The 24,270-nt window shown below is 47.4% G+C and overlaps 1 protein-coding gene and 1 long non-coding RNA gene across 3 annotated transcripts in view; both read right to left on the bottom strand.

Annotated features, from left to right (window-relative positions):
- Positions 1-1,645: 1,645 nt before the first annotated feature.
- PPP2R2D (protein phosphatase 2 regulatory subunit Bdelta) overlaps positions 1,646-24,270 on the bottom strand; it is a 52,433-nt gene continuing 29,808 nt past the window's right edge. Inside the window, exons 3-9 of one of the 2 annotated variants that reach the window (XM_050805521.1) lie at positions 22,378-22,475; positions 17,257-17,422; positions 16,766-16,878; positions 13,245-13,422; positions 11,845-12,009; positions 9,240-9,501; positions 1,646-2,512 (exon numbers count right to left, since the gene is read on the bottom strand). In XM_050805521.1, the coding sequence (XP_050661478.1) occupies positions 2,233-2,512; positions 9,240-9,501; positions 11,845-12,009; positions 13,245-13,422; positions 16,766-16,878; positions 17,257-17,422; positions 22,378-22,475 (1,262 nt within the window). In that variant the 3' untranslated portion in view covers positions 1,646-2,232. The remainder of the gene's footprint in view (positions 2,513-9,239; positions 9,502-11,844; positions 12,010-13,244; positions 13,423-16,765; positions 16,879-17,256; positions 17,423-22,377; positions 22,476-24,270) is intronic. The other variant, XM_050805522.1, reaches the window with a different exon arrangement.
- Positions 7,257-9,223, bottom strand: LOC126963326 (uncharacterized). Its single transcript, XR_007729026.1, has 2 exons — positions 7,818-9,223; positions 7,257-7,758 (listed from the first exon to the last, which is right to left on the bottom strand). It is a non-coding gene; the product is annotated as an uncharacterized LOC126963326 (long non-coding RNA).

Here is a 24,270-nt window from a genome sequence, read left to right as displayed (position 1 = left end):
GAGAAACTTCCTCCATGCCTATTGATGGCACTTCCTTCTCAGAAGTGAATGGATCCTGCTTTTTGCGGACATAGGTGCCTGCAATCGCCAGTGCCTCTCAGAACATGAAGACTGCACTGGGGAGAACCCACGGAAATGGACAGGGCTGCTGGCCAGGTGACTTCCCCCACAGGGGCCCCAGAGCCAGGTGAGGACACCTCCAGGGAACGTGCACCCCAGACCTCGAGGCACTGGCGGTCCCATGGGAGCAGCAGTGCCACACAGAGCCTCTGCACACGGATCCGCCTGGGCTGCACCTTCTGCTCTGCCCCGGAGGTGGAGGAGGTGGCTATTTAGTGGGAAATACGTTCTAGAGGAAAGATGGCAAAAGGTGTCCAAATACGTAGTGAGAATCCAGTTAAACATTTAAAATTTATTAAACTTTTTTTGGTCAAAATAGTTGAACAAATATATACAATCCCATTTTATTAGAACTGTCTTTTTAAGGACCAGGGTTGATTAATGTTTAAATAACTGTTCCACACCTCAGACTTTGTAAATTGTGTCACAATCAATCAATATACAGTATAGAAATTATTTTTAAGTTAAAATAAAAGTACTTTTAGATTTTCAATTTCTAACTTAATGTGAACTCAAGTGGCACTGTGTTAGCATTAATTCAGGGTATTGACGGACACCCTGTTCTTGTGCATGTGGATCAGTAATCAGCACACACCTCCATCTCCACTGGGGCACGAGGAATCAGGATGAGCACACACCTTCATCTAGACAGGGGAACGGGGGATCAGCACACACCTTCATCCCCACAGGAGGATGGGGGATCAGCACACACCTTCATCCCCACAGGAGGATGGGGGATCAGCACACACCTTCATCCCCACAGGAGGATGGGGGATCAGCACACACCTTCATCCCCACAGGAGGATGGGGGATCAGCACACACCTTCATCCCCACAGGGGCATGAGGAATTGGCACACACCTTCATCCCCACAGGAGGATGGGGGATCAGCACACACCTTCATCCCCACAGGGGCACGGGAGCCCGACTCCCCACTGCCCTCGGGGACACGTAGTGGGTGTGTGTTAAATCCCACAGAAGCAAGCTCTGATCACTCAGCATTGTTACAGCTCTGTATTATTTGTCTTGGAAAAATCTTGATTTCTGGTATCAAAGATCTTACTTGAAAATAAACCAACGTGCTGGTGGCATCATGTAATTAAAATTACTTAATTTTCCTGGCTTGAAATGCAGGATGCAATTTAGCATGCATATAATTTTAGCAATATTTAAAAAGTATACTTCCCCCAAAGTACTTTTTCAAAAGCCTTAGAAAGAAAGCACGTTTCTTCATCTGTAGTGAATTTGAGGCTACTTTAAACCAGGCTAATTAGATGGCAGCAATTTCGGTTCTTCCTTGCAATTTTCTTTCTCAGAGGTGGCCTCGGTTCTGGTTTTTCCCAGACCTTACCTGGTGTATCTGATGGGCTCCTTCTATAGAAACACAGCGGGTGGCAGCTTGGGGACAGAAATGCTGCACACATCCCCCCACGCTGCCAAAGAAGGGGACACATTTCTCAAACAGGTAGTTTCAAAGAAGAACCCTGCATAACTTCATTCTATGCAATGAAAAGGCAATGCTTACGTTTGGATTTAAAAACACTTTTTATAGCGTGTTGTTTTTATTGAGTGCTCACACCCGAAGGGGTGGCGGCGGATGCTGTGGGTGAGTGGGGCCGCCTGAGCCTGCTCGGGCCACATCCACACATCCACGGAGCCCACCCGGACTCAGAGAAAGGCCGAGAGGACACGGACGGTGGCCACGCCACGCTGCAGTGAAGGCCCAAGTGCGATGGCAGAGAAAGAGGGAAAGTCAGAGGAAGAGCGGTAACTGACAACAACTTTTCTCTTGGATGTTAATTTTTTGGTCTATAAATTGGAAAGGAAGGCTCGGACTGAAATAAATACATTTATTCTGAGTAATGGCCTTTTGGGAGCAGTGTCTGTCAGCTCTGCTTCGAGAGCGTCTCCATGTGAGCAGTAGCGCCTGCCTCGCGCCTCGCCAAAGGCAGAAACACACTGGGCCTCCAGCGGAGGCAGCTTTCTCCCATGTCTGTGAAGGGAAGTAGCAGGTGCGTCACTGTTCTTAATGGAGTGGACGATGATGCCTTTCTCTGACAGAAAAATGATCGGCTTAACTATGCAAGACAAGACGGTCCTCATGTTCGCGTCCCTAGTTGATTTTGTCCTGGAATATGTACAAGTTATTGGTGGCAGCCACGGCAATGACATTGTCCGCGGGGTGCCAGGCCGTGTGCAGGATCTTCTTGTTGAAGTCCAGACTGTCCACACTGATCTCATCTTTCTTCCGCTTACCCCCTGTACACACCTTCCTGGGTTTGAGGCTGGCGCGTGGTTTGCTGCTCTCTCTCGAGGCCTCCAGGGTCACATCCCTCCGTGTGTCTCTATCAAACATTCTGAAGAAGTTGTTGTAGGACCCGGTCATGATGGCGCTGTTCAAAACAAGAGCAGACAGCAGCACTCCTAAGTGGGGGGAGCAGCAACAAGGACTCAGACCCCACCCCTGGGGTGCACAGTGCACACCACCCTCCCCCACAACCCAGTTACTTTCAGAAATCAGGAATGAACAATCACAGTAACAGAAGAGAAATGCAGTGAAGATTCTTACTGAACTTTATATATAATCATGTCAGTAAGAATAGTCACAGGAGAAACAAAATAATGGAGTCATACTTTTAATGACATTAGTATATTTTCTGAAACAATCCCACCTATTTATCTCACTCATGAATAACAGTACAGTTTATTTTTAAGCCTTAAATTCTGCAATTTGTCAGTAATTCATAATGACCTGAACATAATCCTTATCATGTTCAACAGTTACTAGTCATATCTGTCAATGTTTCTTCAGAGTTAAACTGCTTTTCTATTAATTTCAAAAAGTTTCCTTCAAATGAAGCAACGGATAGAAATAGTAAAAATCTTAAACACTGGGCGAAGTGTGGCAGAATTTTAGAACAACTGCATTTCACAACACATTCCAGACAATACAATACTGTCCATGCTTTTGTTTCTTCAAGATCAATTGTAACGGCTTTCAAATTTCTCTGCAGTTGAAAAATTCCACTAACGCACACACCCTCATAACTTCATATTGGCAAACACCTCTGCAATCTTACTTTTTCTACAAAAATGACAGAAAAATGGCTGAATGATAGCAAACACTGCCGTGATTTGACCCATGGCTTTATCAGTCCAGTTTCTGATGAAAGATGTGTTCAAACAATGCCCTTCTGATTTCTCCAGCAGTCCTCGAAGCTCGTCTGCTCTTCGTATTCTGACACTGACCCGCACCCTCACGTCCTGCCCCCAGGGTCATGCACGGCGAGAGGCCTTCGCGCCGGCACGTCTTCAAGGTGCCACGAGAAAGAAGCAGGCTGTTTCCCTTCCATGGCCCAGCACTGACCCCAGCTGCTGGCAAATATCTAGTGTCTGGCTGACCTTGTCTAAAACTTCAAAGCACACACACACAAAAAAGACAAACTCAGAAAAGAGAAATTGCACTCAGCTATCCACGTTTATTTCACATCTCCTGCTTCCATCCAGGAGTCCACGTCACCACAGGGGCAGGAGACACAAGATGTGCCCAGCGCCCTCCAGCAATGCCAAGTTGTGCACGTGGTCTTGGAACAGGGGTGTGCAGCCAAGTTGGCACGTGAGGGCCATCGACTGGGAGTTCCCGAAATTAGTTTCCACATAGAACACAATGTTTACGAAAGGGTAAGTATAAGAATGTGTGAATCTGAAGCTCACATTTATGTTATTAAAACTCAACAGCAACCATTATTCAGAACACAGACGACAAAAGATGTATGGCCGACATTGGAATTGCTGGTGCGTGGTAATAACGAAAAGCAGATCAGCTTTTACACAGATTTATGATCACTTTTAAATTCTTCACAGACAGTGCCAGCCCCAGAGCGGGTGTTTCCACACTGCAAACAAGGGCGCTGCCCAGCAGCCCGGTGCTGGCCCAGGAAGGGAACAGCACAGACACAGACACAGACACAGACACAAGCGCGTAACTGGTTTTGTGAGGCGACCTGGAACACGAGGAGGCGCTGCCACACACAGAATCAGGATTGGGCTGAGGCAGCACTGCAACGCCTCACTCCCCTTCATCAGGTCCCTCAACAGAAGTTTCCAGGCAGGAAGACGGGCGTGTCTGTGAAAGTAAATGGACTAAGCAAGTGTTACTGGGAATGCTTTTAGATGGTCTTGGGGATATGTAATCTAAGGGTATTTTGCAATATTTGAAATGTATCAAGATGAATAAAGAATACAGTAACTATCCATGTACCTGCAAGTCACTGCTAAGACAGTGAACACCCCCACACACCCCAAGTCACTGTTAAGATAGGGACTCCCCCCACGCACACTCACAAGTCACTGCTAAGACAGTGACCACCCACCGCACACCTGCAAGTCACTGCTAAGACAGTGAACCCCCCCCAAGTCACTAAGACAGTGAACCCCCCACACTCCCGCAAGTCACTAAGACAGTGAACCCCTGACACCCGCAAGTCACTAAGACAGTGACCCCCCCCACACCCGCAAGTCACTAAGACAGTGAAACCCCCACACCCGCAAGTCACTAAGACAGTGAACCCCCGACACCCGCAAGTCACTGCTAAGACAGTGAACCCCCCACACTCCCGCAAGTCACTAAGACAGTGAAACCCCCACACCCGCAAGTCACTAAGACAGTGACCCCCCCACACTCCCGCAAGTCACTAAGACAGTGACCCCCCCACACTCCCGCAAGTCACTAAGACAGTGAACCCCCGACACCCGCAAGTCACTAAGACAGTGACCCCCCACACTCCCGCAAGTCACTAAGACAGTGAACCCCCCACACTCCCGCAAGTTTACTAAGACAGTGAACCACCCACACCCGCAAGTCACTGCTAAGACAGTGAACCCCCCACACTGTGTTACCACTCTGGGAAGAAAGATGATCTATCCCGTTCCCAGTTGGGGTCTTCACTTGCTAGAGTACATATGTGTCATCCCCACACACATTTACATTTTGAATAGTTACAGATTTTTTTTTTTTTTTTTGAGACAAGGTCTCGCTTTGCTGCCCAGGCTGGAGTGCAGTGGCACGATCTCAGCTCACTGCAACCTCCGCCTCCAAGGTTCAAGCCATTCTCTTGCCTCAGCCCCCTGAGTAGCTGGATTACAGGCGTGCACCACCATGCCCAGCTAATTTTTGCATTTCTAGTAGAGATGGGGTTTCACCATGTTGGTCAGGCTGGTCTCAAACTCTTGACCTCATGATCTACCTTCCTCGGCCTCCAAAAGTGCTGGGATTACAGGCATGAGCCACTGTGCCTGGCCAACAGTTACCGCGTCTTAAAACAAAACTGTCTTGTATGTCTTAAACACATTGTGCTGTACACGTTCCTCCTGAAATTTGTGAGATCCACCTATGTGATCCATGTAGTTCTAATAACTGATTCTCACTGCTTTTCAGTATATGTTATGACAGAGAACAATTTACCTGTCCATTCCCCTAATTTTGCACCTGTGGGCTGTCTCCAAGTGTTTGCTGTTTCAGGTATCTGAGCATGTTTTCTTGTCTGTACACACAAGAAGCTCCCAACCGGACTGAATGTCACCGAGGCCCACAAGAAGGGCACTGGGTGAGACCACCAGTCTCCACCCTCTCCCCTACACCCTCATCGTTCTGACGGGCGTGAAAGGACGTCCCTCTGGCTTTACTTGCTGATCACTAAAAAGGATGAACCTTTCTATTTATTTTTCAATTTCTCCGAAACCCCATTCATGGTGTTTGCTCTTTTCTGAGTTGTTTGCCACCTTCTTGTTGACTCCTAATTCTGCACATCTTCTGGATACTTAATCTCTGTTCGTTACGTTTTTGGGGATTTTCACTTTTAATTTCAATATAAACAAGTTTAAAATTTAATGTAGTTGAATTTCTTAATGTTTTCCTTGGGCTTTGGGGCCTGTTAAAGCCCTTCTGTCTCCAGAGCTCATGAAGACGCCTCAGGCTTACAAGCGCTCGGAGCTTATTTACTGTGTGGGGCTGGCGAGGGCTCTAATTTTTCTCCCCCCAGCACAGTTAACTAAGGTCGCCCAGCTGGCAGAGCTGCAGAGTCCGCACTGCTCTTCCCTGCCAGCTGCGTTCCCCATCTGCCTCAGCTCCTTTCTGCAGGGCCACGCTCCCTTCACAGCTCACTCTACTGAGTTCCCTGTGGTGACACGTTGTTTCCCATTTGAAAATAATTTTATCACAAGCAGATTCTTGAACAAGTCATCTATTTCAAGGCTTGCCTCTAAGCTGGCAGTGGAGAGTCACGAGTCACACCTGCTGGATCCGTCACACGGCTTCTGGCTCCCACTGTGGCCATGGCAAAGCCGAGTCTCACTCTCGGTGTCCGCTTTCGGAGGCAGTTTGTGTTTTTTCCTGGGTGCATTTAAGATATTCTCCTTGTGTTTGGTGTCCTGCAATTTCATGATGACATGGGTGAGCATTTCTGTGCCTCCCGATTCTGTGTATTCCGGCTTTCATAAATTAGCGAAAATTGCTGGCCACTGTCACTTTAAGCCTCACACCCCACACTTCTCCGTTTAAACGTGTGCTGTGCCTCATCCTGGCCTCCACAGTTCCTAGTGTCTCACGTTTTCTGTTTGGCTCTTTAGCCCCCATTTCTTCTGGTTTTCCTTTCCATCCACTAATAGAAGATCTGTTTAGCCAAAATGGACCTGCCGCTAAACCCACACAGTTTCATCTATCACACTTGTCATTTCTAGATGATCTGATTCCTTTCCAGTCTCCAGGTCATGTTTAGCAGTCATGTGGTTCCTGGTTTAGGCTGTTTCCTTCCTCTAGTCTGTGAATATCTCAAGCATTCTTAGTTTATCTTCTTTAACTTAGGATCTCAACAGCTGCCGTCCTGGAGGTTCAGTTCCACCATGGTTCTGCTGACTTGCTCACGGTGGCTTTTCCTGTATGTGCTTGGTAATTTTCATCCGTGAGCTCATGTTTAGATGATTTTAATGTGAGGAAATCCAGAGATCTGGGTGTGCTGGCAGCAGCCACCCAGCATGTGTGTTCTCATGGAGTCTGCCAACAACGCCATTCTCTCCACCTGGGCCACTTCTCAGGGCTGTGCTTCCAGCAAGCGGCCTTGAGGAATGAGATCATGTCTCTTCTGGTCAAAATGCAGGTGTGTTTACTGCCCACTGTGAGAGCAGTGGGGTTCTCCAAGCTCAGTGTGCATCAGCCATGGCCTCATGTGTCCACCCATGGGGAACCCAGACCAACGAGAGGCTCATGCTGCCTGCGGTGCCAAGAGGACCCGGGAACCTCATGTCTTCATTCAACATCTGTGAGATGCTACAGGCTGACAGGTCAGTCTGCAAACAGAGTAGAAGCCAGAGCCGGAACCACGCCGGTCCGTCCCGATGCCCGCACACAGCCCTCTCACAGTAGAAGCCAGACACCGGTCCGTCCCGATGCCTGCACACAGCCCTCTCACAGTAGAAGCCAGACGCCGGTCCGTCCCGATGCCCACACACAGCCCTCTCACAGTAGAAGCCAGACGCCCGTCCGTCCCGATGCCCGCACACAGCCCTCACAGGAGAAGCCAGAGCTGAAACCACGCCAGTCCGTCCCGATGCCCGCACACAGCCCTCACAGTAGAAGCCAGAGCTGAAACCACGCCAGTCCGTCCCGATGCCCGCACACAGCCCTCACAGTAGACGCCAGACGCCCGTCCGTCCCGATGCCCGCACACAGCCCTCACAGTAGAAGCCAGACGCCCGTCCGTCCCGATGCCCGCACACAGCCCTCAAAGTAGAAGCCAGACGCCCGTCCGTCCCGATGCCCGCACACAGCCCTCACAGTAGAAGCCAGACGCCGGTCCGTCCCGATGCCCGCACACAGCCCTGGTGGAGGCAGGAGCTCCACGGCGTGAGACCTGACAGATCATGACGCAGCCGAACAAACCCACACTGCAAACCCTGTGCAGGGAGGTTGTGCTTCCACGTCTCAAGGGAGTGCTGGCCACCCCCATGCGAGGCCTCAGACAGACAAACTGCCCTTTGGACTCCACCTGCCGGCGGAGGGGGACATCATCTTCCAGGGTCCCTGCTCCAACTCCACACCGCGTGGGCCCAGGCCTCAGCTCTTGAAAATACCACGTTCACACAGGCAGAGCCACCGTGAGCCAGTCACCGCGTGTGGGCCAAGGCTCCAGCTCCGCACCACAACCTGCTGTTCACGGGCGCAGTGGCTCCCGCTATGGGCTGATGGCCCTGAGGCCAGCCGGGGCTGCAAGGCTGCTCTCAGAGTAGACGCCTTCGGAGGCTGCTGTTCTGGTCTCGCTGCCTCTTAGTTTCTGGCTGTTGTGAGATTTCCCTTGCTTATCTGTGGGCTCAACTACGCACCTGAAGAGACACCTGCTGTATCATATCCAGCATTTCTAGGTGTTTATGCCAGAGGGTTTCGCAGAATATCCAGTCAATCACCTATTGCCAATAGCAGACTCCTCTGTACTTTTAAATTCTCAACAAAAATTCTGTATTAAAATGGTGCAAGATAATCTTCCATCATCTGAAACGTAACTTTTTGCATAATAATGAAACATAACTGTCAACCACACTAATCATAATATCTTTAAAGAATGTATACAAAATAAATTATCAAGATCCTAGAAGCAGCACATTACAAATTACACCAGCGTTTCACACCAGCCACGACCACGCTGTGTCTGGGCACGACAGGCAGTGGCTCTGGGGTGCTTCCATCTACTTCTCTCCGGAAGGACAGGCGGACTGCAACGCGGCCGTTCCAGTGAGGTGAATCCCTCCCCACTTCCTTCCTTTTCACTCATCTTTGGCATAATAAAAAGTAATAAAACTAACATTCACTAATCATTTAAAACACAGCCGGCCTGTACCTAGTGCTATACTTCTTGTCTAAATATAGATGGAATGACAAGCTAGGTGAGAAACTTGCTCAGAGATCCTATTTTCTCTACCTTGATACTATCATCCATCAATCAAAACGTCTGGAAAACAACACCTATGAGCGTCCTCTGACGCTCGAGGACAACTCGCCTCCCTCACTGACCTTGCACTCTGGGAAACCAGCAAGCTTGGGGCGACGGCTCATCTCCACGCAGGCCTTACCTATCCGAACCGTTCCAGCAACACTCAAACTTGTCAAAGATGCAGTCGTTCTCATACAGAGAGCAGAGCTTGCTGCGCAGGTACTCGTGGACTTGGTGGGTCTCCACCGGCCGGCTCTCCATGTTGAGGTCCCACACCTTCACCGACAGGTAGTCTCTGGTCATCATGTACCGCCCACTATGACTGAATTTTACATCAGATATGGATGAAATTATTTCTGAGAAGAAGGACCTACTGCTGGGATCTTCAGGCTCTTCAAAAACTGAAAAACAAAATAAAACGTTTTCAGCTTCTGTTTAAAAATCAGAGAACAAATCATTTGCAAGTTCAAGTAGGACGTGGCCCCTTCACAGAGACTCTGGAAGGGCTTGGCCTCAACAACACTAGGTCTTCTGATCTTTCTGATTCTCTAGGTTTTCTGATCTTCTGTGACTTCCGTGGGCAAAAGCTTCGGATACGACATTCTAGCACCAGCTATGGACAAGGGACGGGCATCAGAAGCGGAGACACCCAAGTCTCATCCGGACCCTGAATCAGAACCTCTAGGCAAGGTCCTGGGCACTGCAATCTGTGGGAGCTCCTCGGGGCATCCTGATGTGGGCCCAGGTTCAGCACCACCGCATTCCTGTAGGAGTGTCTTTGCATCCTCATGGCACCAGGCCCGAGCACGTGAAATCCTATCGCATACACATCACAGGAAGACATAAACAGCATTATATGGTCACGCAGACACAGCAGTCTGCGCCTCTGAGAAACTGCCTGCTTTTCGGAGGGTTGACAGCTTGTGGGTCTGCAGGAGTGACCACCTTGACCGGCAACACTGTGGTCCCGATTTTAACCACCAAGATGGTCCCGCCTGTCAAAGCCAGCCAGCAAAGGTTTGTCTCCAATACTGAACACTCAAGTTCTACTGTGACAAAACTGGATTCCTATTTTCAGAAAGATCTGAGTGCTTCCTCAGCAGACTTTGCTTTCTCTGCAGTAACTTGACAGAGTTCCCTCCACCTGCACCTGTGGCAGAGAGAGGTGCCCACGGCCCCACTGGGCCACTGACCGCCCTAGCATAAGGTCATGCCTTAAGGTTTTGTAAAGTTCAGGCCAGGAGAGATGTGCTTCTTTTTTTTTTTTTTTTTTTTTTTTTTTTTTTTTTTTTAAGAGACAAGGTCTTGCTATGCTGCCCAGGCTGGTCTCAAACTCTCGGGCTCAAGTGATGCTCCCCACTCAGCCTCCAGGGTAGCTGGGACCACAGGTGCGCACCACTGCACCTGGCTTGTGCTTCCTTGACCTTAAGCTGCTTTAGGTTTTTTCTCTTTTTTCTTGATGTAGGAGCCTGTGTGTTTGTTGGCTTAGTATCTGAAGTTAACTTCAAGCCAGCTGTGCCGACACCAAGCATTTACTCAAATAAGTCACTCTGATGACAAATAGAACTGGAATCTGAAATTACTTACTCAAGAATGTTACGCTTAAGATACAGGCCAAATGCTATGACACACTTATCTTCGTCGCAGGAATTCTAGTAGAAATACGGAATTCTTAAAAACACACCTCAACCTCAGGAAAGAGAATAGGCAGAAAGGCTGCTGAGCAAGGTCGGTGGCACATTCCACCAAGGCGCTGGGGGCGCCGCTGCACACGAGCAGTGCCTCAGTCTGGTGGGACTGACTGGCGGCTTCCCTGTTAGAGGAAGTCACTGGACACGTGTCTACCTGTTGGCACTGGAGAAGGGTCAGCAATGTTTCAGGACACTGGGACACGCTGACTACAGTGCTCTGTCAAGTCGAGCCCATTCTTTATGGCTAAAAATAAAAACAAAACCAGAACCCCCTCACCTAGAAGGAACTTGAAAGCTCAGAGGATTAAAATGCTAGACTTTCAGCTCAGGGAAGTGGCTTCCAATCCAGCCAAGCTCAACACAAACAGAGCTCGTTCCAGCACTTGGGAACAGCCTCCTGTGTGCTGGCGGCTTCAGCCCAGGTCTCACGCACAGAGGCAGAGGCACGGGTGGCTCCTGGTGGGACCCAGTGCTGGCAGCCTGAGGAGACACCCAGGCTCTGGGCATAAATGACCCGCTTCTTGGTGGTGCCACAAGCACCCACCCTACAGCCGCAAGCCTGTTGGAAGCACGACCTCGAGTTCCACTTACTAGCAGCAGCTCTGACAGCCACGCTTGGACGGCCCCAGCAAAGGAGGGCTCCCCAGGTGCGCAAAGGTACTTGGGGAACAGGAAGAACCCTCTAAGTCTTTGGAGACAAGTCAACGTCTGAAGAACAAGTGGTTCTAAATGAGAGGCTTTAAAAGACGCCAGGCACGGCTGGGCATGGTGGCTCACGCCTGTAATCCCAGCACTTTGGGAGGCCGAGATGGGGGAATCACCTGAGGTCAGACCAGTCTGGTCAACATGGTGAAACCCTGACTGTACTAAAAATACAAAGATTAGCTGAGCATAGTGGCTCGTGCCTGTAGTCCCAGCTACTCGGGAGGCTGAGGCAAGAGAATCGCTTGAACCCGGGAGGCGGAGCTTGCAGTGAGCCAAGATCGCACCACTGCACTGCAGCCTGGGCGACGGAGCGAGACTCCGTCTCAAAAACAAGACGCAGGCACTTACACTTGGAGTGTCTGTCACACAGGGCCGAGGAGCGCATGTCGCACAGTCGGATGGTCCCTTTGCTGCTGCTGTAGACGAACACGTTGCACTGGTGTGGGTGGAACTCGGCTGCGGTGATGACTTCGGTCAGCTCCTCCATGTTAGCAGGCTTGATGTCCACGATGTCTGGAAGGGCGTGGTTAAGGCACAGTGCTCGGCTCAGCTGGTTTTCATTAGTTACATTCAGTCACGTGAAATAGGATGAAAATAATCCACACGGTGAGGTTTAGGGGATTAGCTATTAAGAAGGCCGATTACACATCCTGAATTCCAAAGGAGCGCCTGGTAAGAGGATTGGGATGAGCACACTCAGACGGCAGCAACGCCCCGGCCCGGGGGAGACCCCGACACACGAACACCACTTTCATCTTGCTGTTATTATTGTTATACAGAAAGCCCTTAATAGCAAGATAGTACATACTTAATCATATAAATAGGAAGAGCAAGCTAGCACCATCTGTGAAAAATCCCACACTCCCATACAAAACTACAAATGCAAGAAAACCGCCATACTGCAAAAGACGTTGCTCTTCCTGACATGAAGTTTATTCTGTGTAGTTAGAGCAGATCCAACATGGCAGGCTGCCCTATACAGAAATCCTTCGACTAAAAAAAGGAAGGAAGGGCAGAATTCAGCTGTGGGTCAACTCAGACCAGCGGCCCCGTTTCACCCCGTAAGCTGAAACAACTAAGAAAACCAACACGACATGGAACCCCAGCTCAAGCCGCTGGACAGCAGAGGGAGGACGGCAGGGACCCTGGAGAGGCTGCAGATGAAGCAAGCCCCCTGCTCCCGCCTGCTGGCTGGAAAGGGGCCCATATGAGGAGGGCTGGGGCCGCCCAGACCGTGCACGGCCACAGAAGAATGCAAGTTCTAACTGGAAGCTGCTGCTCAGATGGGTGATTAAACACCGCTCTAACCTAAGCCAGTATTTTCTACCATCCGTTAGCAAATTTAGAAAAAAAAAAACCACATAAAGTTGGTTTTTCAAATGCAGCAAATTTAGAAAAAAAAAACACATAAAGTTGGTTTTTCAAATGCAGCAAATTTAGGAAAAAAAAAACACATAAAGTTGGTTTTTCAAATGCAGCCTATTTAAAATTGTCTCTGACTAAAGCAGGCAAGCAGTGGACTTCGGGTAATTCCCATCACACAGATAACTCTTTCCCAAAGGTAGAAAGAAATTTGTATCTTTAGGGACAAACATTTCAAATCACAGAGAACTTATATCACAGGCTGCTGTGCAGCGACGGTATTTACAAGACCAGACTCTGAGATACAGGTGTATAAAGGAACAAGAGAAATCACTATCTAAAGAGCACCCTCAGGAAAACGCCAGTGTCCCTCTGAGGAAGGATACTAAAGCTTCTATCTGTGATTTCTAAGTGCCACAAATTAATTCTCAGGTCATCTGCAGAAAGATATGTTTCATGATCACTATTTACTGAAATGGAATTTATATGATATGTGTGAGCATTTGCAAAAATTCGCCGTGGACTCGCTTCTACCATAAGATCCATGGGCTTCAATATTGGGACCTAAAAATGGAAGGAAATAGGAATTCAAAACAAAGATCACAGCAGCATGTAATTAGAACACTTACAGTAGATAACGAAAGAGGACAAGTTTATATTCACGGCTAATAATTCTGTTCAGGCAATACCCCCAAATAACCAATTAGCAGAGTTATGAAAATACGCTACAAAATTGAATACTGTCTATTCCAAGTGTTCCCCCTTGCTTCCATTACCGAGGTCGACATTTTCTTCCTGCTGAAGAAAAGAAGATCAGCTGGCACGGTACAAGCTGCCCAGGCACCGAGGCCTGCGGCTCCCTCTCCTATGCGTCCTCTGGTGGCCACACTGAGACGCTGGACAGCAAAGTCTTCCTGGGTGGCTCAGCTGAGCCCCTCCCTTTGTCCTCTCCTTGCAGCTACATGCACAAACCTCCTCTCACTGCACCAGGACTACACTTCTTGGTGCAAACCCCACAAGCCTCCACCGGCTCCAGGGACTGGCAGGGTGCACAGGTGGGTGCTGGGGAGCTGAGGATGTTCCATTTCTTGGTCTGGGGCTGACTACATGGGCATGTCCTGTCTACAAACATTCATGGAGCTGGTCACTTATAGGGCAGACATATTATCTGGAGGTATGTATTATTCATTACACTTCATCTGAGGTTAAAACAAAAAGTAAAAGGTACCTCCCGCACCCATCTCTGTGTCGAGTGCGGCGGTCAGGGAGGCTTCTAGGGAAGCCCAATTCACACTGAAATGGAAAGGACAGAGAGGAGAAGGGTGCTGGCTGGAGGCCGCCTGCGGTCAGAGGTGAGAGCTCAGGTGTGAGGAATAGCATCACACATGAAAAAAGGACAAAGGTCTGCATCTCCCTAACACCCAGCTGGAAGAAAAACATAAGCTTTAAAATCAAAACAAAAAATTAATGAGAGTATTTTTTGTTATTCTTGTAATTAGAAACCAAAAGGGAGAGCCTTGAAAGCTTAGGGAAAAAAAATCTCTCAACTGAGTCTTGTCTGGCCAAATTCTGTAAAAAACGAACGTGGAGAAGTGTGTGTAGTGAGACTTCCCCCATTTTAACCCAGTTAGTGCTGACCACAGCCTTGGATTCTTTAGATCAATAAGAGTCAGTTCAACGAAGTTCAGGCTTAAAAAACACACACCTGCCACAATCCTCTAACAAATCTCCCATTAATCAAAACACATGATGGCTGCAATACTTACAAAGATTCCTTCTTTTATTTAAAAAAATTTTAATTTACATATAAAATAATTTGTTTTCATTTTTAGAGATGGGGTCTGGCTATGTTGCCCAGGCTGGTCTTGAATTCCTGGGCTCAAGTGATCCTCCCATCTCAGTCTCCCAAAGTGCTGGGATTATAGGTATGAGCCACCGTGCCTGGCCAAGATTTCTTCTTTTAATTATATCCCTTTTCTGGCACTAAAATAATTTAAGAGCAAAAATTTAAAAATAGCAACATTTCTGACTCTTACCCAGTTAGGCTCAGATACATAAATAGCCCATTCTGAACTGTTAGAGAGGTACAATCTCAAATACTGACCTAAGTCATTGTACAGAATTACCTGTCTGTGGTCTCTTCCCCATGCACTGACTAATGAAATAACTATACTTCTCACAAGCCTTCAGTAGGGCCACCAATTATACCCATTTTATTTAGGCTAAACCTACAAAAGCAGCCTTGAATAAAACCAAGACTGGGCCTAGTAAAGGCCTACTGTTTTCCCAAAATGAGCATGTGAACTCATGGGTTGTGGCAGGGTCTGATCGGGAGGAACAGGGGTTTCTGAGGGTGGGGTATGCACAGGTACCTGGGTGGGAGGTGGTGTTGCCTGTAGAAGAGATGGACGAGACTGGAGGGGGTCAAGTGCCCACCCTCAGGGGTCCCATCACACTTCTACTTTAGGGTCAGCAGTTTCATGATAAAGGAACTGCACAACTCGTGTTACTGTCACTAAAAATGATTTACACTAATTCATGGATGCAAAGGCAGCAGCACTGCGTATCAGACACCACCACCATTTTGGATTGAAACATCTTGGCTCACATTAGGACCCTATAAACTACATTTTCAGCACATGCCACAGCCTTTCTCACTTTGATGAGCTCATAGGAAACAGGGTGATAACATCGATGTGAGAAGTCTGAGGACACTCCTCCTGGGAAATTGGGGAATGCACGACCCCAGGTGCACCCACCCCGCACGGCAAAGCTGGAGAAATGGCATCAGAACAGACCCAGCGTCACTCCCAGGGGCAGGTGTGTTAGGGAAAGGCTTCTGCAGCTCAGCGTCCTTCTCTGTAGCACTTCAAAGGCTAATGTGGAATGGGCTCGCTCACTCGGTCTTCACTTGATAAACAATAGCGTAACGGGCTGAAATCTCATTAAAAACCAGCCACCCAACCCAACCAACTCAACCAGCCACACCCACCCCCCCGCAACGAAACCACCCAGCCAATTAACCAACCAACCAACCCACCTACCCACCCACCAACCGTTTTCAGATCTAGTAATGGCACTCCCTTGGGACCAGGCAGGGTTTCCTTCCAGGGGACACACCTCTGCACAGGTGCTGGTTTCTCACCAAGACACACCCGGGCTTGAGTCCAGTTTGCTGGACACCCTTCACCATGTTCCATCTAATTTAAGACACACATCAGTCGTACGTAGCACCAGGCCAATTATAAGACATTGAGGTTTTAAGTTTTACCCGATTTCATAGATGTTAAAATGTGAAAAAATCTAGGCCCTGGAATTGACGAAATATGGTCATTTCATACTGCATGATGCGGGGGTGGGGGGGGGGATAGGGGGGCGCCAACAATGGAGCAAATAACTTAACAATTAAAAAAGTAATGATGCTCATGGACGGACAGGTGAAGAGTTCTGAACTGTCAGCATCTGCCTAAGTCAACCCCAAAGAAATGCCATGAGAACATCCTGAATGCATCTTGGTGGCCCACAGCCTATCTTTCGATCTGCAGCCTGTGCTGTTTCACCTGCGAAGTGTTCGGAATTCCATCTGAACTTCAACCTGCCAGGTGCTGTTCCGAACCTTCAGAGAGAAGGGTGGTTGGTACGTCCACCAAGATTTCTGCTGTAGAATTAGATGTGAGTTTTCCCCTTAGTATTGCAGTATTGTCTAAAGACCACATGTGACTTTTTGCCTTTGTGAAAATAGGAGAAAGACCTTGCTTTAAACACATGTGTCATGAGCGCAAATGCCTTTCATGACTCAGGAGGCGGACCTCACAGTATTCCACCCAGCAGGACTCTCCAAACAGCAGACGTAAACGTTTATTCTTAACTTCTGAACGGCATTGGATAAAGAAAAGGCAACGTATACCCGTAGTGCTGTGATTCTAAACGGATCTCGAAGTCTTCCATCTTCGTCTTTCAGGTTATAACCTTCTGCTCTTTTATCCCGTTCACTTATTTTCCATAATTTTATAGTTTTATCTGAAAATAAAAACCTCATTCTCCATATGAAAAGAAAAACTGTAACATGCATCACTACTGTTTGAGTATTATATTAGAAAGCGGTGTGGCCCTATGTTGGTTTATAAGCTATGGGGTCTTTGAACATGAATATTTCCAATTGGAGGTGTTTTGCACAATAAACAAAGATGTGGAGACGTGCAGAGTAACATCCTAGTAACTTGCACGTGTGGTTTTTGTTGCATACTTTGAATTTTCAACCTATCACTTGCTACCCTAGATAACTTACCCTCCCCACAAAATTTAAAGCAGGATTAACTTCTAAAATAAAAAGAAATCTACACACACAGAAAATTAAAAATAAAACACTAAATGAGCCACTTAGAAAACAATTCTTACCATTTGTAGAGAGTAGAAAATGAGCAGCATTCTGTTGTGGTAACCACCTAATTTTATTAATTTTTTCCTCAATTTCTAGACTTTTCAAATAGTCAAACTCTGGTTCATGACTTTGAAAAGTGCTGTAAACATTATATTCTCCCCTAGAATGAGGGCGGCTTTTGTTCTGCAAAGAAACATGAGAGCTGTTTTAATGAACAAAGCACAGTGCAGAGAAAATTTCTGTACTATAAATTTGAATATCAAATGACCATACATATTTTTTAAAGCTAAAAAATCCTGGCTCAAAAAAATCTCAAACAGATGAAACTCAGAATCAATGTTTTGGGGAAAAAAACAAAAAAGAAAGAACCTGATTTCCAACTCTTCTATTCCACTTCTAGGTATGCATCTGGAGCAGGGTCTGCCAAATGCTGCCTGCTGTATTTAAGGCAAGTGTTAGTGGAACAGTCAGGCCCATGTGTGCACATACTGTGTCTGGCTGCTTCTGTACCATCTGGGTAGAGGTGAGTGGTTGTGAAAAGGCCGCATGAGCTACAGAGGCAAAAATGTTTGCAATCTGGCCCTGGAGAGAAAGCGTCTGCAGAGTCTGCTCTACAGGAGAGCCGGCACGGGCCCGAGGAGCGCGACACAGCGATGTGGCGGCTCCAACACAGTGGTAGTGAACCAGATGCCACAGCATGCCAACCAGAGGAGAAGGGCACCAGTAAGCCACAGAGCCGTGCGGGCTGAGATAAACGAGCAAGCACAGACAACGGCACAGTGCTGCCCAAGTGAAGCAGGCCGCACAGGCGCCCAGAGTGAGGCGCTGCTTACATATGCACAGAACGATTCTGTTACAGAAGTAGAGAAACATGCTTGGGAAGATATATACCATCTTTGAAATCATGAGCAACTCTGGGAAGGTAGAGAGAGGGAGAAGGAAAAAGACTGGGAGGAAAGTAGCAGGATGAAACGGGGAGGGGACAACAGGAGCGTCCTCGGTATCCCAAGCACTCTCTTTCCTTTGATGAAGGGATAATCTCCGGGTAGTGGGTTTGCAGGTACATCTATATTAACCTCTGAATCTTCTGTACGCCCTAAATGAAATTTTCTATTAAGTATTAAATATTTCATAATTCAAAATCAAGGACGCCAGTATTTTCATTCTTGCTCTATAACCAGTATCTAATATCTTAGGTGTTTAACATTTTAGTACATATGCTAAAGAAACAGAACTAAACAAACTTTTAAGTCTCGACAGATGTTCCTTTATATTTCCAATCTGATCAAGTATCAGAAGACATCCCAAGAAGCTAGCCACAGCTCTCCACTGCACGGAGTCTGACGTGCAGGGCACTCCTTCCACTGAAGCCTCCGTGGGCAGGAGCTGAGCGCCTCGCCGCTGACTGCCCCGCGTGTGCTGCACAGGGCAGATGTCGAAACTGCTCTCCTTTGACCCTCTCCTACCCCTCTACAAAAAAGCACAGCCCCTCAACAGACGGTTCTATTGCAAGGGAGAAAAATGGAACCGAATTATTTAAAAAGAAAAATCTGTATAACTGCCGGGCGCGGTGGCTCAAGCCTGTAATCCCAGCACTTTGGGAGGCCGAGACGGGCGGATCACGAGGTCGGAAGATCGAGACCATCCTGGCTAACACGGTGAAACCCCGTCTCTACTAAAAAATACAAAAAACTAGCCAGGCGAGGTGGCGGGCGCCTGTAGTCCCAGCTACTGGGGAGGCTGAGGCAGGAGAATGGCGTAAACCCGGGAGGCGGAGCTTGCAGTGAGCTGAGATCTGGCCACTGCACTCCAGCCTGGGCGGCAGAGCGAGACTCCGTCTCAAAAAAAAAAAAAATCTGTATAACTAAATTAGTCCTATACCCGAGACATTCATCTATCAAGAAAAACCAGCGGAATATAGGCAAAAAAGTAAAATGTCCAAGTCAAAGTGCTGCCTGCGCCACCCTTTCTCCCAGGAGCCAGAACAAGAATGATCCCTGGGCTGCAGGCTTGTCTCTCTGCCATGTACTGGTTCCAACTCCCATCCCAGACACCCAAAACCCAAGCAACCCCTCAGCCTCCTCCAACACTCCGAGATCTCATGGAGAGCCGCTCTGCTAGGGAAAGGAACTCTAAAGGAAGCCTCGGCAGGGACAGAGACAGGAGAGTAGGGGAGTAACACACAGGAAGAGGAGGAGGAAGCAAGCACCTTCTCTTTTTGGACATGCTGATTTCTGATTTAACCTGATTTCTGGGGACTAGAGCTGAGCCTGGAGGGCAGGGAGCTGCACAGCCACATCCATAAATTCTGTGTGCCTTAGTTTTACCAGCTGGGCTTTCCTGTAAGACTTAATCTGCACAGAAAAATAAGAAAAGCTTGAAACTCAAGGTGCTGACTATGCTCCCTACCTCATCTTCTGCATAGCCAGAGCTTCCCAACAAGCTTCTGTGGGCCTGACTCCTGAACCTCAGGCCCTGCACCTTCCACAATCTGCTGGGGCACTCACTAGCCTTCTGAATCCCCCACGCTCCTTTGATTCTAAGATGCGCAGGTGGACACCTCTGAACCTTGCTGCAGCTTCTAACTGGGAGCTGGGGTCGCTTAATGGGCAGCAGCTTCATCCTCTTGGCAGCTGCAACACCATCCGTGGCCTCTCCGACCACGGATGAAAACATGCACTGCCACCCTCACCCACACAGAAACACAGGACCACAGTGAGGGTCACACGTGGCAACCAGCGAAATATTCTAAAAACAGATGGAACATGCAGGCCTTTCAGATGTTAACCAAAATATGAAGGAAAAGAAAAAAACTGCCTGGGGTTTATCAAGTTGCAGTTGACTGGGTTTATTAAAGAACTTTAGTAGGGACTTGCTCCTGTGTAAATCTGTCACTCACATAACAACTTAATATATCTTAAATAAGCACTTAAAACTCCAATACCCAACATATTTTAGAACGAGATGCTTGACTTTTATCATGGTCTGTTTTATATTTGAGACTATTATTTTTGGGGTTAAGCAACGATTCACAAAAACAAGAGAAATTCCATTTTCTATCCTAAAATCTGTTAGGCAGGGATGAGGTATTTTCCCTAAGGCTGTTGCTACAAGGACAGACTTTTTAAAGAAGCTAAAAGTGAAGTTTTGCAGTAAGATAACCATGACTCAGCAATTTGTTAAAAAATCCTCCTGCTGCTCAGGCGTGGTGGTCCATGCCTGCAACCCCAGTACTGTGGGAGGCCGAGGTGGGTGGATCACCTGAGGTCAGGAGTTCGAGACCAACCTGGCCAACATGGTGAAACCCCATCTCTACTAAAAATGCAAAAATTAGCCGGGTGTGGTGGTGCGTGCCTATAATCCCAGCTACTCGGGAGGCTGAGGCAAGGAGAACCACTTAAACCCGGGAGACGGAGGTTGCAGTGAGCCGAGATCACGCCATTGCACTCCAGTTTGGGCGACAGAGCAAGACTCCATCTCAAAAAAACAAAAACTCGTCCCGCTTTAAAAGTATTATTTAACACCACAACCCACTTTTACTTCTGTTGAAAAAGGTAAGGTGTATGGTTCTTCTTTTTTTTTTTTTTTTTGAGATGAAGTCTCGCTCTTGTTGCCCAGGCTGGAGTGCAATGGTGCGATCTTGGCTCACTGCAACCTCTGCCTCCCAGGTTCAAGTGATTTCCTGCCTCAGCCTCCCGAGTAGCTGGGATTACAGGCATGTACCACCATGCCGGGCTAATTTTGTATTTTTCGTAGAGACAGGGTTTCTCCATGTTGGTCAGGCTAGTCTCGAACTCCCGACCTCAGGTGATCAGCCTACCTCGGCCTTCTAAAGTGCTGGAATTACAGGCGTGAGCCACTGCGCCTGGCCAAGGTATATGGTTCTTAAGTAGCATCATGTGATATTCTACTTCTGAGATAAAAATACAAAATTATAAATATATCAAACTGTGAAGATTTAGAAAGACTGATAATATATTTACTACTCACAAAAGGATTTCTTACCATCCCAAATCAGAGAAAACAGGAATTATAAAAAATCTTTAACTACCTGGACATAATCAAAATTAAAGCTGCAACAGATATGTTTTGATAATGAAATTGGTTAGCACCTGTCAATTTTCCCCATGTGGCCCAGGGACAGTCCTCCTCCAGGCTCCCCTTCCTGGGGGCAGGGCCAGCACTTCCTGCGTACAGATCTGCAGAGTGGGGAACCAGGGCCCACCAGCCTCTAAACCAAAGTTCACCACGTAAATTTACAGACCAGACTTTGGAGATGATAAACTGTCCCTTTCATCTGTTAGGAAACTCAGAGACAGGAAGGGCAAGGGACAGTATTTACACTCTGTTAAGGAAAAGGCAGGACAAATATTTCAGACTCCAGGCATGGCTGCGCCGAGCCAAGGTTCCTGCCCGGCATCCTTGCCTACCAAATCATGATCTTGCTTCCTTTATCACTGCTCATGAGGACCTCTGACGAGGCTCCAGAAAGAAGAGGGAGGGGGCTGGCAAGGCATCAGTGAAAAGGAAGTGCCGTGACCTGGAAGCCAGTGTTTGTTTATGAGCTGTGGGCTCCTCCAAGGCCCACACTCTGAAGGTTCCCTTCCCTCTGGACAGGTGAAGCCTTCAAGGGGGCATGGAGGAGTCAGTGCTGCTCACCTCTCCTTGAAGGGAAGAGAGAATTCACACCCCTGCCAGACTTCTCTGCAGGAAGTGCTGAGAAAGCTGCTCACAGCACAGTGCCCTACAGAACGCTCTTCTCCCTCACGGCAGGGCAGGACGGCGGGGCTGGGCCAGAACCCGCACAGGCGAATAAAGGGATTTTCAGAGACAGCCGCCTGAGTTCTTATGGAATGAAAGCACATAAATGCACCTCACCATCACCCTGCATCCTTCATGGGGTCCCCAGCGGAATCTCCTCCCTACTCTGAAGACAAAGGCCTTGGAGACTTCACCGGGGCTCAGCAGCTGAAGCCAGAACTTAGAGACTTTCCGAAAGGAGACTCTGTATGGCTAATGTGATGGAACTGAATCTTAATGAAATGAAACAATGAGAAAATAATTTTGCGTCCTCCCTTCTAAGTTATATGCGAAAGGTTGAATAATTGCATTTGGTTTGTGGACTGAAAATTACTGACCTCTTGTTCACGCTGAAAAATAACAACTCTGCCGCCCTTGTCTCCTGTTGCAAGAAGATCTCCAGAGTAATTAAACTCAACGGTGGAAATGATGTCCGCTGTCAACAAAATACAGAAGCGATTTACCAGATGCGGTTTTGGGGAGGAGTCACGATACCAAAAAACTAATAAAAAGGATCAAAAGAAAGATAAACATATACAACGTTCTCCCAGAATAAAGCAAAATTGTCATGGCAAACTTGTAATTGCCAAGCGGCCACTCCTTGGTTCTGGTGCAGAGAACCTGCCAGCACAGGTGAATGGGAGTTTTACTCCACCTCCACGCCTGGGCCCCCGGTGCACCAGGATTTATCTAGACTGCGTTGTCTTGATGCAAGGATAAAGTGTAGAAATTTAGAAAATTCATTTTTAAAAGAAAAAAATGGAAAAAAATGGGTCCTGAAGAATGTTGCCTAACTTTATAATGCACACCTAATGTTAACTTTTACAATAAATCTGATTCTTATACAATAGTAATAAAAACGTTGTAACATTCTATGCTTTGTTGGCTTCTGTACAATGTAATATTCTAGACAGTAGAAGTTCCATGTCACTGTCTGGATACAGTTACCACCATTGATAATGATGACATCATTACCAAGTGAGACAACTGTCAGGGAAGCCTTGAGATCTCTGACACCATAACAAAGACCCCAGATACCAGCTCAACAGAGGCCAAGACCCCGGGGCAGAAGAAACACCATCACTGAACAGTGCAGAAGTCCTCAGGTGTCCTGAGGCTAACCCTTCGGGTTGGGAGGGGAGCGTCTGGATTTATGACAGACATTAAAAAAAAAAAAAAAAATCCCAGGTCTGTCACTTGGACAAAGATTTTATATTTTCAGGGAGCAGTTCCATGATGGACTCTGGAGGAAGCTGGCTTCTCTGCAGTGCTGCTGTGTCGTGTGCGGACTGACGAGGATAAGGCCTGGTGTGGTCTCCCGAGGGGCCTACTGGAGCTTGTCCTATGGTCACAGCGGGACTCTTCGCCTTACCCTGCAGTGTGGGGGAGTCTCAGGAACAGCTAGAACACTACAAGCTCACCCCCCTGCTGGGCACCAACTCAAGGGCTCACCCAGGGCTCATGGTATCTTTAAAGTAAGAAGTAAAAAACCACTAAATGGTATTGTAAACAACCTACTTACTAACATATGGGCCCTAAAGCTGAAGTAACTCGAAGAGCTCCCCCTAAAAGTGGCTCTACTAGAATGCAAGTCTGAAAGGTCTGCAAAGGCATTTTAATCGTGTTAGTGAAGGATTTCCACCAACATCTACACAGCGAGCTCCTGCGGCTGGCACTGTTCACCGGCTTCACATGGGAATCCCTGGCCTGGGATTTCTTTCTTTTTAAAAACCTTCAGACTTTGGAAGAAGGATTAGGTTGCTTCTTAGAAGTGTCACTATTAAATTACTGAAAATAACCTAACTTGCTTAAATGAAACGAAAATACTACGTATCGGATTAAAAAGGTCTACATCTATGTCATTTATACCCAGAGGGTGTATAAAATTACATAATTAATGGTATTCTAGCTCTGTCAGTGATTTTCGAACTTAATTAAAATGGACTGAGTCTTTTAAAAGAGAAACTCCCGTAACTGTCGGTGCTGAGAAATTTCATTAAGCTACGCAAACATGCGTGAACCTAAAGTTAGAAATACTGCAGTGCTCAACCTCTAAACCCAAACTAAATACACAAAATTACAAAACCAACATTTAAATTATCAATATCAAATTAACCTGATGGAGATAGTTTTTAATAACCAGACTGATGCTGAAAGCATAAATATGGTATTAAAGACACCAAGTTATGTTTTCGGTTTTTTTTTTTTTTTTTTGAGACAGGCTGGAGTGC

This window comes from Macaca thibetana, chromosome 9, assembly GCF_024542745.1.
Source record: "Macaca thibetana thibetana isolate TM-01 chromosome 9, ASM2454274v1, whole genome shotgun sequence".
In the NCBI taxonomy this organism is placed as follows: Eukaryota; Metazoa; Chordata; class Mammalia; order Primates; family Cercopithecidae; genus Macaca; species Macaca thibetana.
Note: the sequence above shows the minus strand (reverse complement) of the source record. Positions and strands in the feature narration are given on the sequence as shown.